This window comes from Panthera leo, chromosome A3, assembly GCF_018350215.1.
Source record: "Panthera leo isolate Ple1 chromosome A3, P.leo_Ple1_pat1.1, whole genome shotgun sequence".
NCBI lineage: Eukaryota > Metazoa > Chordata > Mammalia > Carnivora > Felidae > Panthera > Panthera leo.
Window position 1 is genome coordinate 119836290 of NC_056681.1, and position 13896 is coordinate 119850185.

Consider the following 13896-nt stretch of genomic DNA (forward strand, 5'->3'; position numbering starts at 1 on the left):
TCATTTCCTTATTTGGAACCTCAGCACACTGCCCCACCTTGGGAGACGAGGCCTCATCTGGGGGGGGGGGGCGTGTTCTGGGGTCTGGTCCAGACTTCCAGCAGAGGAGGAGGTGAACAGGGGCGGGGGCCTGGACAGGTTCACTGCCGAAGGTTGCTTCTTGCTTTGCCTCCGGCTTTTCCCTGCTGTGGCTGCTGCCAAGGAAACAGCCGGCAGCCTTTCCCTGGCCCTGCTTAGGCACATCAAAGCCTCCTTTTCCTCCTTGGAACCCTTGGGATTTGAGGTTGGGTTTTTCCAGAGACTCAACCCAAAGAGGGAGCTGGCTTTCAAATGCCTCTCTCGTACCTGGGTCATTCTGGAAGCTTTACCACTTAGAAGGTGTGTGACCAGAGGCCTTGGTGCCTTTTTCCTCGGAAAAGTGAGGGTAACGCTACCCACCAGGACGACTGTGATAATTACATTTATTAATTGCATGTGCATATTTATGCCGCGTGCTCAGTGCTAGGGAGCTGTAGGTGGAGTCGTTGGAAGGGAGGGGAATGAAAAGAGACGTAAGGCAAAAAACTCTTGAGTCTACGAGGGAGACACATGGTGAATAATGAAGTGTAGCAGAGGCGTGCTGTAACGAGCTAGGGTGTGGAAGGCTCGGTAAACAAACGTGCCTGCAGTGGGCTGGGGGTTCGGTGACCTCTGGACTGGACTTTACCCCCCCCAACACCTTTACTGCCAGGCTGGGGTAGGGGGGCTGGAGGGGCTGACTGTGACCTGGGGACAGGGCCTAGCACAAATACCTGCCTGGCTGGGAGTGTGTGTGTGTGTGTGTGTGTGTGTGTGTGTGTGTGTGTGTAAGAGACAGGCAGACCTTAAAATGTTCCTTAGAAGACACAAAGTAGAATAGTGGTTACCAGGGACTGGGGGCACAGGGAGTGGGGAGTTAGTATGTGGCGGGTGCAGTTTCCGTTTGGGATGATGACAAAGTTCTGAAGACAGATGGTGGTGATGGTTGTTCAGTATGAATGTGCTTTAACGCCACTAAATTGTACAGTTGAAAATGGTTAAAATGGTAAAATTTTATGTTAGGTGTATTTTGCCACAATACACTTTTTTTAAGACGTTTTAAAAAAGGGTTCTTAGAAAAAGGCAGTCTGCTCAGTGCCCCCCATTCAGCCCAGAGGTTTTCAACAGCAGCACTGTTGATATTTGGGGCCGAATAATTCTTTGTTGTGGTCGCTGCCCTGTTTTTGTATGGTGTTCAGCAGCATCCTTGACCCCTACCCACTAGAAGCCAGCAGTAGCCCCAGCCCAGTGTGACAATCAAAAGTGTCTCAGACACATTACCAAATGTCCTCTGGAGGGCAAAACTGCCCCCGGTTGTGAACCACTGCATTTGCCAGCTTGAAATAAGCTGCTCACAGGAGAGCCCGAGGCGGGGGTGGTAGGCAGGGGGGTAGCGGTAGTGGAGGAACCATTGTCCCAGAGTGGAGGGGTCTTGCCTGGAAGGAAGGCAAAGGTCAGCAAATTCTGAGGGACCCCAGGAGGCGGTGGGCAGGGTTTGAAGACCCATAATGGGGCATACAGGCAAGAGTAGGTACATCGTGGGCAGTGGGATCAGGCTTTACCCATAACTGTTGCCCCCTGCCCCCAGGGGGGAGATGTGACGGGGCGCTAGCTGCCACCATTCCCATTCTGCCAACTCTGCCGCCCCTCCCCCCAGCCCCACAGGTGAGAAGCAGAGGAAGCTGAAATTGTCACCTTCAGCTGCTGCTGGTGGCTTCTGAAAGGACCAGGGGCTTCTGCTGCTACCCCTCCCCCTCACCTCCATGGGAAAAAATAAGTGTCTTAGGGTGTGCCGCTGTGTCTCCTTTCAAGGCAACTGTGAAATAAAAGCAAACAAAAACCGAATTTTAAAGTTAACATCTGACCTGCAACTAAGTTGAAACTGCCTCTCAGCAGATGAGCAGGGTGTTCTGAGTTGTAACCTAAGCTTGGCATGCAAGAATCGGTTATGAATACTGAGTGCCCAGCAGGTGCCCTGCTCCTGCTGAGTCGAGCTGGATAAAGCAAACTCCTTGCCTCCAGGAGTGGACAAGCCCAAGGGTGACAGGGGACAGGAGAGGAAGGAGCTGGGAGGAAGGTATGGAGGTGGGGGCAGAAGGGTGCAGTTCTGGCTCTCCCAGTGGCTTCCAGATGTGGATCAGGCTGTGCTCCTCACCCGAGATGTCCCTTTCAGAGTGTACGCAGCCCCTCCAAGAGATTTGGACAGTCACTTCAGTTCATTTGCCTGTGGACCTCCTTCCTTCCTCTCAGAGGTTTCTTATAGGTGGATTCAACCTGCTCAGTTGCCTGGGCCCCAGAGAGGAAGCCAGTGAGGACCTACCGCTGGCTTGGGGAGGGGAGGGTTCTTTTTTTTTCAAGATTTTATTTTTAAGTACTCTCTATATCCAATAGGGGACTTGAACCTGTAACCTGGAGATCAAGAGTCACATGCTCTACCAATAGAGCCAGCCAGGCATCCCAGCGTTGGGGGGCTGGGGGAGTCTTGAGTTGGCTCAGGGGCTGGCCTGGGCTGGAGTCAGCAGCTCCCCCTATTCCAGAGCTTTGGCTAACGCAGACTCATCTAGAACCAGAAAGAATGGGCAGTGGAGGGTGGTGTGGTTGGGAAGAGAGGAGGTGAGGACTGTGTGGGATCCAGGGGGGATTTCAGCCCACCGAACTAACCCTGGGGCTGGAGCTGTGCAGAGTGCTTCCCTTCGCCTGATTCGCCCACCTCTGGAGAGGGTGTGGGGTCTGCTGCAGACTGAGGTCCTCCCGGAGCGGGCCTGGGAGGGGTGTGTGAGCAGCGTGGGTGTTAGAACAGGTCCTCCTGGCTCTCTCTGCTGGAGCTGGCGATCAACAGGAAGTGAGTCCCAGGGTTAGAGCAGGCCATGTGGTTCCCAGGCAGGAAGTTAGTGACAGCAGGGTTGTCTCGAGCAGCTTTGGGGGGCTGGGAGCCTGCCCCAACTTGAGGTGTCTGTGGGCAGCAAGTGGCCAGAGGGGAAAAGGACGCGGCCACGGTAAGAGCTTGGCTCTGACCTGAATTTCCCAGCCTGAGTTGGCCAGCGGGACCCTCACCCCATCTTCCTGGGAGTGCCATGTTTAGGGCTCTGTGGTGCCCGACACAGCTGGGCGTTAGGGGTGCCCTGAGGGTCCGGGTATGCCCTACTCTACCTGGGCTGTCTAGAGGTGAGAGGATTTGTACCAGGGAGGGGCGTGCTAGGCCAGGGAACCCTGTTGGCTTGAGCAGGGAGGTGGGAAGGGCCATCTGAGTCCTGGACAGACTGTGTAGGTCCCAACACTCAGAGATGGAGACTAAGGAGAAAGACGGGGCCTCCTTGCTCACTTGTGTTCCTGTGTTTGGCCTCCTGGCTGTGGCTTGGGAGGCCCTCTGTGCCCAAGGCTAGGTTAACAGGAGGACTTCTTGTTCCTGCCAGAGGCCTCCTCTTTTTCTTGCTACAGCCCCCACCCAACCCCCAGCCTCTGAGGACTGCATACACTTGCAGCTTTCCATGGGAGCTTCCCTTCCTGGAAGCAGGCCTGCCCCAAGCTACCCCATTCGGCCAGTCCCTTTGCCTCAGGCTGCTCTGTAGGCCTGGCCTGGAGCCTTGTCCAGGGAAGACTCTAGTTTTTATTTTGATTTATTTTTTTTGTCCCCAAGACCCTTGTCCCTATTTGCCACCCTGGAGGTTCCTCAACAGATGGCAGCAGCGGGCTCAGAGTTGAGGATACAGACCCTTAGAGCAGAAGCGGCCTTGGAGATTGCTGGGGAGGGAGACCAGCGCTCTCTCTCGGGCCGTCAGGGTGCACTTGAGTGGTACAACTCTCTGGAGGGGATTTGGCCTATTTACTCACACTTAGGCGGGCCCTCTACCAGCCAGCCCACTTGTGGGACTCCAAGCTACAGAAATACACAGGTGCACAGAACTGTGAAGTGCTCGGGGTTCACTGTAGGTAAAGTAAATCCCCCCAAAGGCTCACTATTAGGGAACTGCTTGAATAAATTACGGAGCCTCCATTCAATAGAATGTTGAGCAGCTGTGAGATAGGAGACGGATCCATATGTACGGGTATGGAGAGATGCCCGCTCTGCTTGTTATGTGAAAAAGCAAGTTATAGAACACAGAGTAGTATGATACCCTATTAGAAAAAAAAAAATCTGGATCTGGATGTGTGTGCGAATACATATGTATAAACATGTAACTCACACATGACTGTAGATGCATAGAAAAAAAAAAAAGTCTAGAAAATATACTCACCAAACTGTTGATCAGGGTTTACCTGTGACTTTGGAAGTAGGGAGTTGAAAAATGAGATTTAGGGGCACCTGGGTGGCTGTCGGTTAAGCGTCTGACTTTGGCTCAGATCATGATCTCGAGGTTCATGGGTTCGGGGTCTGTGTCAGGCTCTGTGCTGACAGCCCGCTTCAGATTCTGTGTCTCCCTCTCTCTCTGCCCCTCCCCCTCTCACACTCTGTCTCTCACTCTCAAAAATAAACATTAAAAAAAATTATAAAAAAAAAAAGAAAAAGAGGAGCTTTAGCCTTTTAAGAAGACTCATTTTTGTGTGGCTTGAATTTTTATAATATATGTGTCTGACTTTTAGAAACAGAAAGAAAAAAAAAAGACTTAAAAAGATGGGAAAAACCTCAGGGGACTAGCCTAAGCATCTCACCTTCTAGGTGGGGCACCCGAGGCCCCCTCCTGAGCATCGCCTAACTGGCAGGCCAGCGGCCCGGTCTCCCTTCTCATAGGCATTCCGTGGATGCGGCTGGCAGGTGCCGAGGGTGGCCTTGTGCCCGTGGGCATGGCAGAGCACTGATCACAGGGGAAGCTAGCTTTTTCTGCTCCAAGAGGACACCTCCCTTCCTTCTGAGATGTCTGGGCCTACTTGCCCCCCGGGGGCCAAGCACAAAGTGCTCCTCAGGCTCTCCTCCCCTCACTCTGTCCTTACAAAGTGTGTGGCCTTATGCAAGTCACAGAATTCTCTAGAGCCTCCTCAGGGAGGTTGAGTGGCTCTAACGGGGTAATGGTGACAAGGAGTCTTGCCCACCATGCAGTGACACTTACAAAGGACAGTCACGATTACCCTTGATGGGATTCTTACTACCTGGAACTGTAGCAGGCTCGGGTCTTAGACTCTTGGGATGGAGCGATACATTTCCTTTCAGAGGGGAATATGAGAACACGCGCCACGGAGGGCTTACCGCAGAGGCTGCAAACTGCTTCTGTTGGGGTCGGGGGGCAGTTTCTCCCGGGGCCTGGGTGCTGGGAGAACACGTGGGGTCCAGAGCTGAGGGAAAGAACTGTGCCGGGCTTTGGGGCCCAGCAGAATGTATATTTGAGAGGCTCCCCCTTTGACTCTTCCGCTCCAGGGGGCAACTGGTCACTATTTGGGTCTGGGCCTTAGGAGGCCAGAACAAAAGCCAGAGACATCGGACGGAAGTCAGATCAGCCCACAGTGCTGACGGCAAGGAGCTTGCTTGGGATTCTCTCTCTCCCTTTCTCTCTGCCCCTCCCTCCTCCCTCCCTCTGTCTCAAAATAAATAAATAAACATAAAAAAAAAAAAAAAAAAGTCAGATCAGCCCAAGGTTAACAGAATTGATTTGGTGGCACTAGAATCTTCTGGGGAGTGGTCCTAATTTGCAGTAGGGATAGTGCAAGGGATGTTTGTTGTTTGTGTTTTTGTTTTTTAAAAAATCCTTGATTTTTTTTCTTTTATGTATTTATTTATTTTTTATTTTGTTTTATTTTTTATTTTTTTAAATTTACATCCAAATTAGTTAGCATATAGTGCAACAATGATTTCAGGAGTAGATTCCTTAGTGCCCCTTTACCCATTTAGCCCATCCCCCCCACACACAACCCCTCCCATTACCCTCCGTTTGTTCTCCATATTTATGAGTCTCTTCTGTCCCCCTCCCTGTTTTTATATTATTTTTGTTTCCCTTCCCTTATGTTCATCTGTTTTGTCTCTTAAAGTCCTCATATGAGTGAAGTCCTATGGTTTTTGTCTTTCTCTGACTAATTTCACTTAGTGTAATACCCTCCAGTTCCATCCACATAGTTGCAAATGGCAAGATTTCATTCTTTTTGATTGCCGAGTAATACCCCATTGTATATATATACCACATCTTCTTTATCCATTCACCATCGATGGACATTTGGGCTCTTTCCATACTGTGGCTATTGTGGATAGTGCTGCTATAAACATGGGGGTGCATGTGTCCCTTCAAAACAGCACACCTGTATCCCGTGGATAAATGCCTAGTAGTGCAATTGCTGGGTCGTAGGGTAGTTCTATTTTCAGTTTTTTGAGGAACCTCCATCCTGTTTTCCAGAGTGGCAGCACCAGCTTTCATTCTCACGTTTATGTATTTATTTTAATTTTTTTTTAACGTTTATTTATTTTTGAGACAGAGAGAGACAGAGCATGAACGGGGGAGGGGCAGAGAGAGAGGGAGACACAGAATCTGAAACAGGCTCCAGGCTCCCAGCTGTCAGCACAGAGCCCGACTCAGGGCCCGAACTCACGGACCGTGAGATCATGACCTGAGCCGAAGTCGGACGCTTAACCGACTGAGGCACCCAGGCACCCCTTATGTATTTATTTTAATGAGGCTCTAGGTCCAATGCAAAGCTTGAACTCACAACCCTGAGATCAAGAGTCGCGGGCTCTGCTGACTGAGGCAGCCAGGCGCCCCAGAACATTTGTTTCTAACAGCGGGCTGCAGCGTCGGCTTGGAAGCCCTATGTCACCTCAGGGAGCGGGGGTGGTGGCCAGGGTGGCTTGGGCAGTGAAACCAGCCTGGCACACCTACCGGATTCTTCTCCCGCTTCTGAAGCTGGAGCGCACAAACCCCTTGACCTCAGGGAGTCAGGCCCACGAATCCCTTGACACCGAGAGCAAAACTGTGAGTGTCTCTGCTGGTACGGATGCTTACGTGAACACGGTTTTCTGGACAAAGAGGACATCACTCACCAGAATTTCCAGAGGGGTTAGTGATCTAAGAGAGACAAGACCGCTGGTCTAATCCTCTCCTCCTGTTTCTTCATCTTCCAGGTGGAAAGCAGTGACACGCCGAAGGACTCCGCAGTGACCTCCAAGTCCCCGTCCATGGCCCAGGACTCAGGCCCCTCAGAGCTGTTACCCAATGGGGACTTGGAGAAGCGGAGTGATCCCCAGCCTGAGGAGGGGAGCCCCGCTGGAGGGCAGAAGGGCGGAGCCCCAGCAGAGGGAGAGGGTGCGGCTGAGACCCCGCCCGAAGCCTCCAGAGCTGTGGAGAATGGCTGCTGCACCCCCAAGGATGGCCGAGGAGCCCCCGCAGAAGAGAGTGAGTCTTGGGCACAAGGGGCAGCCTCTCTGGGCTCCGCAGGACTCCCCCGAGGGTTAGAGACTTGGGGCCAGCAGGTCCGGTCCGGGGAGGCATGGGAGCTGAAGGTCGGTGGGCTTGCCAAGGCTGTGCCCTGGAAGCGGCTGGCTGCACGCAGCCTGCATACGTATTTTATTTGGCCCATGTAGTGTTTTAAACATCTAAAAAAAATTAGTTGCCAGTATTTAAAAATCAAGAAATTTCACATAAAAATCTGGAGTTTTGGCTTCTCGTGAAGAAAAAAAAAAAAAGCCAGATCTGGAAGCAGTGGGTTTGCAGAATGCTAACAGTTGCGGGACTGGGGTGATGGCTGTCCCCCCACCCCGCCCCCTACCCCTTCGTAGGCTGGGTGTGCACCTCAGTTTCCTTCAGCCCTCACCTGGCGCGCAGCTCTCAGGGATGGTTGTGTCTGTAGCCTCTGGGCTCTTCAGGGCAGTGGATGCCCTTGTAGGTGTTAAAAGCCCAGTTAGTCTTCCCCAGCACAGATGTCCTGAACCCACCACAGTTCAGCTGACCCCGCTAAAATGTGGTTGTGACTGAGCGGGGCGGGGGAGGGGTGGATGGGGTGGCCAGGGCGCTGCCCGGCCCAGGCCCCTTTCTCCCTGGACTTTTTGGCCTCTCCCTGGAGTCCTGGAAAGTTGCCTACTTTTCTCTTTCAGGTTAAGCCAGTGATTTCAGGGCCAAGCGAGCTGTAAACATGTTGGTAATGAGGACAACTAGCATTTGTACAGGGTTCACAGTTTACAGAGCGCTTTCTCATATATTATCACATTTGATCCTCCCAGGGCCCTGCCAGGTTGGTTTGCATATGTGCATTTTAAATTCAAAACGTCTTCTTTCCAAGTGTGTATGATGGAATGAGTAAATTGATTAATTGGCATCGCTTATTTTGCATGGATCCAAACCCAATATTCATGCAAGATTGAGCGCATTTCCAGAAAAGAGAGTTCCAAATTTATTAAAAAATATCTTTCGTTCATTTATTATTCAACTAATACTTTGATGTTCCCATTATGTGCAAAGCGCTTTCTGGGGCACTCTGTATTCGTTGTTTTAGTCCTCCAAACAGTCTTCCGGAGGTATTATTATCCCCATTTTAAAGCAGGAAAAACTTGCCACTTAGTGAGAGGAAGTGACTTGCTCAGGGACCCTGAGCCTGTAAGTGGTAGATCCAGGATTCATTCCGTCTTGGTCTCTGGCTTCAAAGTCGGTGTGCCCTTCCACTGTCCCCTTTTATTCTGCAATGGGGCTCGGGGTGGGCTGGCCCAGAACTGTCCAGGGCTCCTGCCCTCACCCAAGTGCCTCATGGGATATGTCCCGACACTTGGCAGAATTGTTCAAGGGGCCTGAGTGGGGGGGAACTGAGGAGGAAAGGGAGAAGACACCATCCCTCCCGTTAAAGAGACCAGGTGTTCCAGAGCAGAACCTGGGAGCCCATCAGCCCTGCCCACCAAATGTGCCACTTCCCGTGGGTACATCTTGGCTGACTCCCAGATTCCTGGGATCTCACCACGACTGGCACCAAGCTGCTGTGCAAGGTCAGGGCAGGTCCTTCCTGCCCAGTGGGGTGGAGCCAGAGCTCTAAAGCTGCTCTTAACCCTTAAGGGTTTGCTTTCAGTTTGGGATTTCCCTGTCTCCATTTCTGTTTGTTCTCAGGAGTTCCTTCTTGAGTCGGTCAATAGGCGTTTGTTAAACACCTATTTGGTGTGTGTGTGTGTGTGTGTCAGGATCTGGGGAAACCATCATGAACAAAAACCTGGTTCTTACCTTCAAGGACCTCACAGTCAGCTGGAGAGACAGACATGAAAGAGAAATTCACACTTAAAAGCTTGTGATTAGGGGCGCCTGGCTGGCTCAGTCAGTAGAGCATGCTGGAGTTCAAGCCCCACGTTGGGCATGGAGCCTACTTAAAATAAAAGTTTTTTTAGAGTTTAAAAAAGAGAAAAGCTTGTGATTATACAGGGAGATATGTTCTCTAAGAGAAAATAAGCATGGTTCTGTAAGGAACGGTGACCAAGGAACCTCAGCCGGTCTGGCCTGTTACACAGAAGCTGAAGGATGAGTGGGGGCTCGCCACGTGAGGGGTGGTGCAGGATGAGGGAAAAAAGGTACACAGGCTCCCAGGTAGGAGGGAGCAGGGCACCCAGAGACCTGATAGAAACCAGCAGGGCTGCAGTGGAGAGAGCAAGGGAGAAGGGTGTGAGATGAGAGCAGAGCAGACAGGGCCGGGGCAGGTCTTTGAGGACACCTTCGGGGCTGGGGAGGGGGGGGGGGGCGGTGACACGGTCTGCTTTGTGTTTTGAAAAACAAATCACTTTGTGCTCTGGATCCTGGAATGGAACAGAGGGGTTGGGAAGCAGGGTTAGGACGCTGCTGCAGGCGTTGAGGGCGGGGGAAGGTGGCTGTGACGAGTGAGGTGGCAGCAGAGATGGAGAGAAACAGACAAGCCCCAGAACACCAGGGGAAAGGGGAGAGAGGGTGTCGAGGTGACTCCTGGGTTTGGGATCTTCACACGTCAGGCGGACCTTCCTCAGAGTCTTAGTGCTGAGTGTGGCAAGCAAACACTCCGGGCCTCCCCGACCGCCCAGCTACGGCCTCAGAGCGCTCCTGTGTGCTGCAGCTATCCAGGAGGGGGAGATACTGGCCGCGCTCAGAGCTGGTAGGACCCCTGAAGGCCACTGTGCATTGCCCGGATGCTGAGACCCGTGAGGTGCTACCTGGAGGCATGGGCAGCGGTCTGCCAGGCCAGCAGTCAGCCACACAGAACACGTACTCAGCTGCTTAGTTCCAAGGAGGAAGGAGACTAAGGCCCCAGGGGAGGAAGTGAGTTAGCCATGGTCTCCTTTCTATTTCCCTCATTCCAGATCTCTTGGGGCGGGGAGGGGCATCCATCCCCTCTGGAACCCCTTCCGTTAGCTCTTATACAGGAAAGACAGAAGACTTTAGGGCAGCGTTCTTGTGCACATAGGTGCCCCAGATCCTGATAGTACAGCCAGGAGAAAGAAGGAAGAACAGGGGAGATGATGAGTAATCAGGACAAGAGCCACCTGGATAGGCAGGTGGTGGCCTTGGGACCGCTCCTGCATTCCTAGCATTAATGCCGCCATGATTATAATAGAAACGACGGTAATATGGCTTTCTTTTACTGAGTATTGACTATGCGTTGAGTGTCCTATATCCTCATTACTCAAAGTGGCCCGTGGACCAGCTCTGTCACCGCGGAAGTTAGAAATGCAGAATCCTAGGCCCCACCCTAGACCTGTGGGATCAAAATCTACATTTCAAAGAGATCCTGATTTCGATGCATATTCAAGTTTAAGAAGCCCTGCTTTTTATGTATTCTCTTGTTTCATCTTTGTGATCACGTGAGGAAGACTCTTATTGTCCCCATTTTTCAGCTGGGGAGACTGAGAGTTCGGAAAGGTTAAGTTACTTACCCGAGACTGTACAACTAGTACAGGACCAGATCAGGGTCAGCACAAAGCCCCTCTCTGAACGCTCACTATTGGGCTAGTGACTGCCCTCTGAGGCAAGCCTGGCCTTAGCCTTGTCATTGAGATTTGGGTTCCTTTTCAAGGGAATTTGGGGTGGCCCCCAGCTGGGTATAGGCTTAGACCGACAGGTAAGTGTTGGAAACATCCCGGCCTCTCCTGCCCCCAGGACCTAAGATACTCTAGGGTCATGTCTGAGTCTGCCAGGGCCACCCCGGGAGGCATGCAGCCACCTGGCCCGCCTGTGACCCTGGGTCTGGGCCAGGAGCAGATGGACCGCAGAGGGAGTGTTGAGAGAGCAGCTGACCCTCCTTGACTCAGGACAAGAGTGGCATTCTGAGACAGCCCAGTTTGTTGTTTTGCTGGGCCAGGCTGGAAAGTGTGTGTGTGATATCACTCAGTGGGCATGTGCAGAATCTGTCAGGGAGAAAATTCCAGAAAGAAGCCAGTTGGAAACTGCATGAGGAAAAGCAATTCTGTTTGGGGGAGCATGGGGGCCAGGGAATGGGGAAGGGGAGAACCTGAAGGTGGTACAGGGTAAAGTGAGCTGGCTTGGGGTTCAGGAGCCCCGATATCTGATTTCGGCCCTGGCAGTAAGTCACTCCACACCCACCCAGCCACCCACCCCCCAGCCTCAGTTTCCTCATTGGCAAAATCTAGGGACTGGACAGGTTCTCCAGCATCTCTACAGTCCCCTTCAGCCCTGATTTTCTTTCATTCTAATAAATGTATGATTCCCCATAATGAGATGCCATGGAGGGCCCCCCCATAGGAAAAGCTTGAAAGGTCCAAGGGACCCTGGGTCGTAGCCTGGTCCGAGGGCAGGCTCCCCCTTCTGGCAGCCCAAAGCCTTGCTGGGAGAACGTGCAGGTCTGAGAGGAGGGGGACCCCCGGGGGCGGGAGGGGCACCCTGCTCCAGGGAGAAAAGTCCGGGAGCTGGCCGTGCTGAGCGGAAGCTCAGAGGAAGAGACAGAAAGCCCCGGGTGAGACACACTTAAAAAGCCTGTCGTGTAAAGTGTTAGCTAGCACCCCCGTTCCCACTGCGCACACCCACGACAGACACTCCTGCTTCCTCCCACGCCCCCTCCCCCACCCAGGCAGCCAGCTCAGCACCGTCCCTGTCGCATGCCGGCACGTGGTGCGGTCCCGCAGCCAGGGCCCTTGTGGGCGCTGCCCCTGCCTCCCCTCCCCTGGGCTCTGGGGACGCTGTAACCCCGGACTGCCCCTGCCCCAGGGGCACACACAAAGAGCCCCAGGTCTTCTCTAGCGAGAGAGAGGGAAAGAAACTTCCTCTCCGGGGGCCGAAGAGGCCTTCAATGCTGTGTCTGGTTTCCGCTTCAGAGCCAGGAGATGAAGTAGGGGCTGTTTTTTCCGTTTTGGGCTCCCCCACCCCAACTACCGTGAACCAGCCTTAGTGACCTTCCTGCTTTGGGCCCAAGCTCAGTACTCTTGGCTTCAGAGAACCGAGTCCAGGGGCCCAGGTGAGAAGGGGCTCACTTGCCCACCCCCACCTGCAGGAAGCTCTGGAAGGCATAATTAACCCAACCCCGCTGCCAGACTGCCAGGTGTGTGCGGGGCCTGGGAAGGGCATCTGGGTGAGGACCCCGAGAGGACCGGGATAGGAGCACAGGATATTCTGGAGGAGTGTGGCTGTCCTCCTGCTTGAGGCCCAGAGAGGGACAGGGAGAGGGTGAGACTCCCCTATAGACAGAACTTCTGGGGCTTCTGCTAGGGGGGTGGGGGGCTTCCAGGCAATGGCATCTGGGCCCAGTGAAGGAGCCACAGGGTAGAGGAGCAGGGAAATGCCTTGGGGACAGAGATCCAAATGAACGTTCATTGAACACCTACTATATGCCAAGCCCTGCCCCAGGCACTCAATGTTGCCAATCACCTAAAGATATTAGAACAGTTCTCTATCTTAATGCAGTGAGGAAACAGGCTAGGAGAGGTTACAGAGGTCACACAGAAACAGCCGGAATCCAAGTCTACTAGAATAGAGGCTTAGCTCAGGGACCTGAGAAGGGGGGTGGGGGGAGAATGGAGTACAGAGGCAGATATCGATAACAGAACCACAATATTGAGAATTGCAGAAGGACCTTAGAAATCATCTCCAGCATCATTATTTTCCAGATGAGGAAACCGAGTCTCAGAGACAAAGTTGCTTCACCAGAGTCTTGCTCCAGTGGCTCTGTACCCACTGCCCCCCAGGGTATCTTTGCCTGACTCCATACAGGGAAGAGAACAGCTCCCTTCCAGGGTAGGGGAGGCTGTCTGGCCCCTCCTCTGGGGGAGAGAGCTGTTTCTAGACGACCCCTTTTGTGTGCCCGAGACAGTGTCTGTGGGCCAGAAACAGTGGCCCTGGCTTTTCTATTGTTCCTTCAGATTTGGGCCTCCAACCCCACACCAGTCCCTTCTCTGCTCTAGGCCCTGCTCTGAGTCCTTGGGGCCAACACCGTGCCTAGCACGCGGTGGGCCAGCAGGTTTGACACACGAACAACTGAACGGCTGGAGGACCCCGTCTCTGTGGCAGGGACCCCAGGCACAAGGTGGGGCCTCTGAGCCACTCCTGTAACTCTGCGACAGTCCCTTTGTTCTTCCCTCTCCACAGGCAAAGAACAGAAGGAGACCAACATCGAATCCATGAAAATGGAGGCAAGTGTTTTCCTCAACCCCCAGGGGCTCTGTGGATCCTGGTTCTAGGAGAAGAAAGCCACCTCTCTGACCAACTGTGGCCAGTGTGTGTGAGGGGAATCCTGAGGTGGCCCTGCCCCCTTCTCTACCTGTCCCCCATGTTAGGAAGAAAGGAAATGGGTGCGGAGGTTAGCAGTCCCCCAACGAGGCAGCCAGCTGGTCCCGCTCTGAGACCAAGCACCTCCCCTCATGGTTCACGTCCACGTGCCCCGTTACCCCACGGCTCACTCCTCCAGCCCAAACAGGGGCTTGCCCAGCACTTGCAGGGTCGGCATCTCTGGCCAGGAGTCAGAGCTCCTGTGTCGTGT

At 53.2% G+C, this 13896-nt stretch overlaps 1 protein-coding gene across 1 annotated transcript in view; it reads left to right on the forward strand.

Moving 5' to 3' along the window:
- The window catches only part of DNMT3A (DNA methyltransferase 3 alpha), a 98509-nt gene that overhangs the window by 47643 nt on the left and 36970 nt on the right, over positions 1–13896 (forward strand). Inside the window, exons 4-5 of the mRNA XM_042933514.1 lie at positions 7097–7367; positions 13506–13549. Of these exons, the coding sequence (XP_042789448.1) occupies positions 7097–7367; positions 13506–13549 (315 nt within the window). The remainder of the gene's footprint in view (positions 1–7096; positions 7368–13505; positions 13550–13896) is intronic.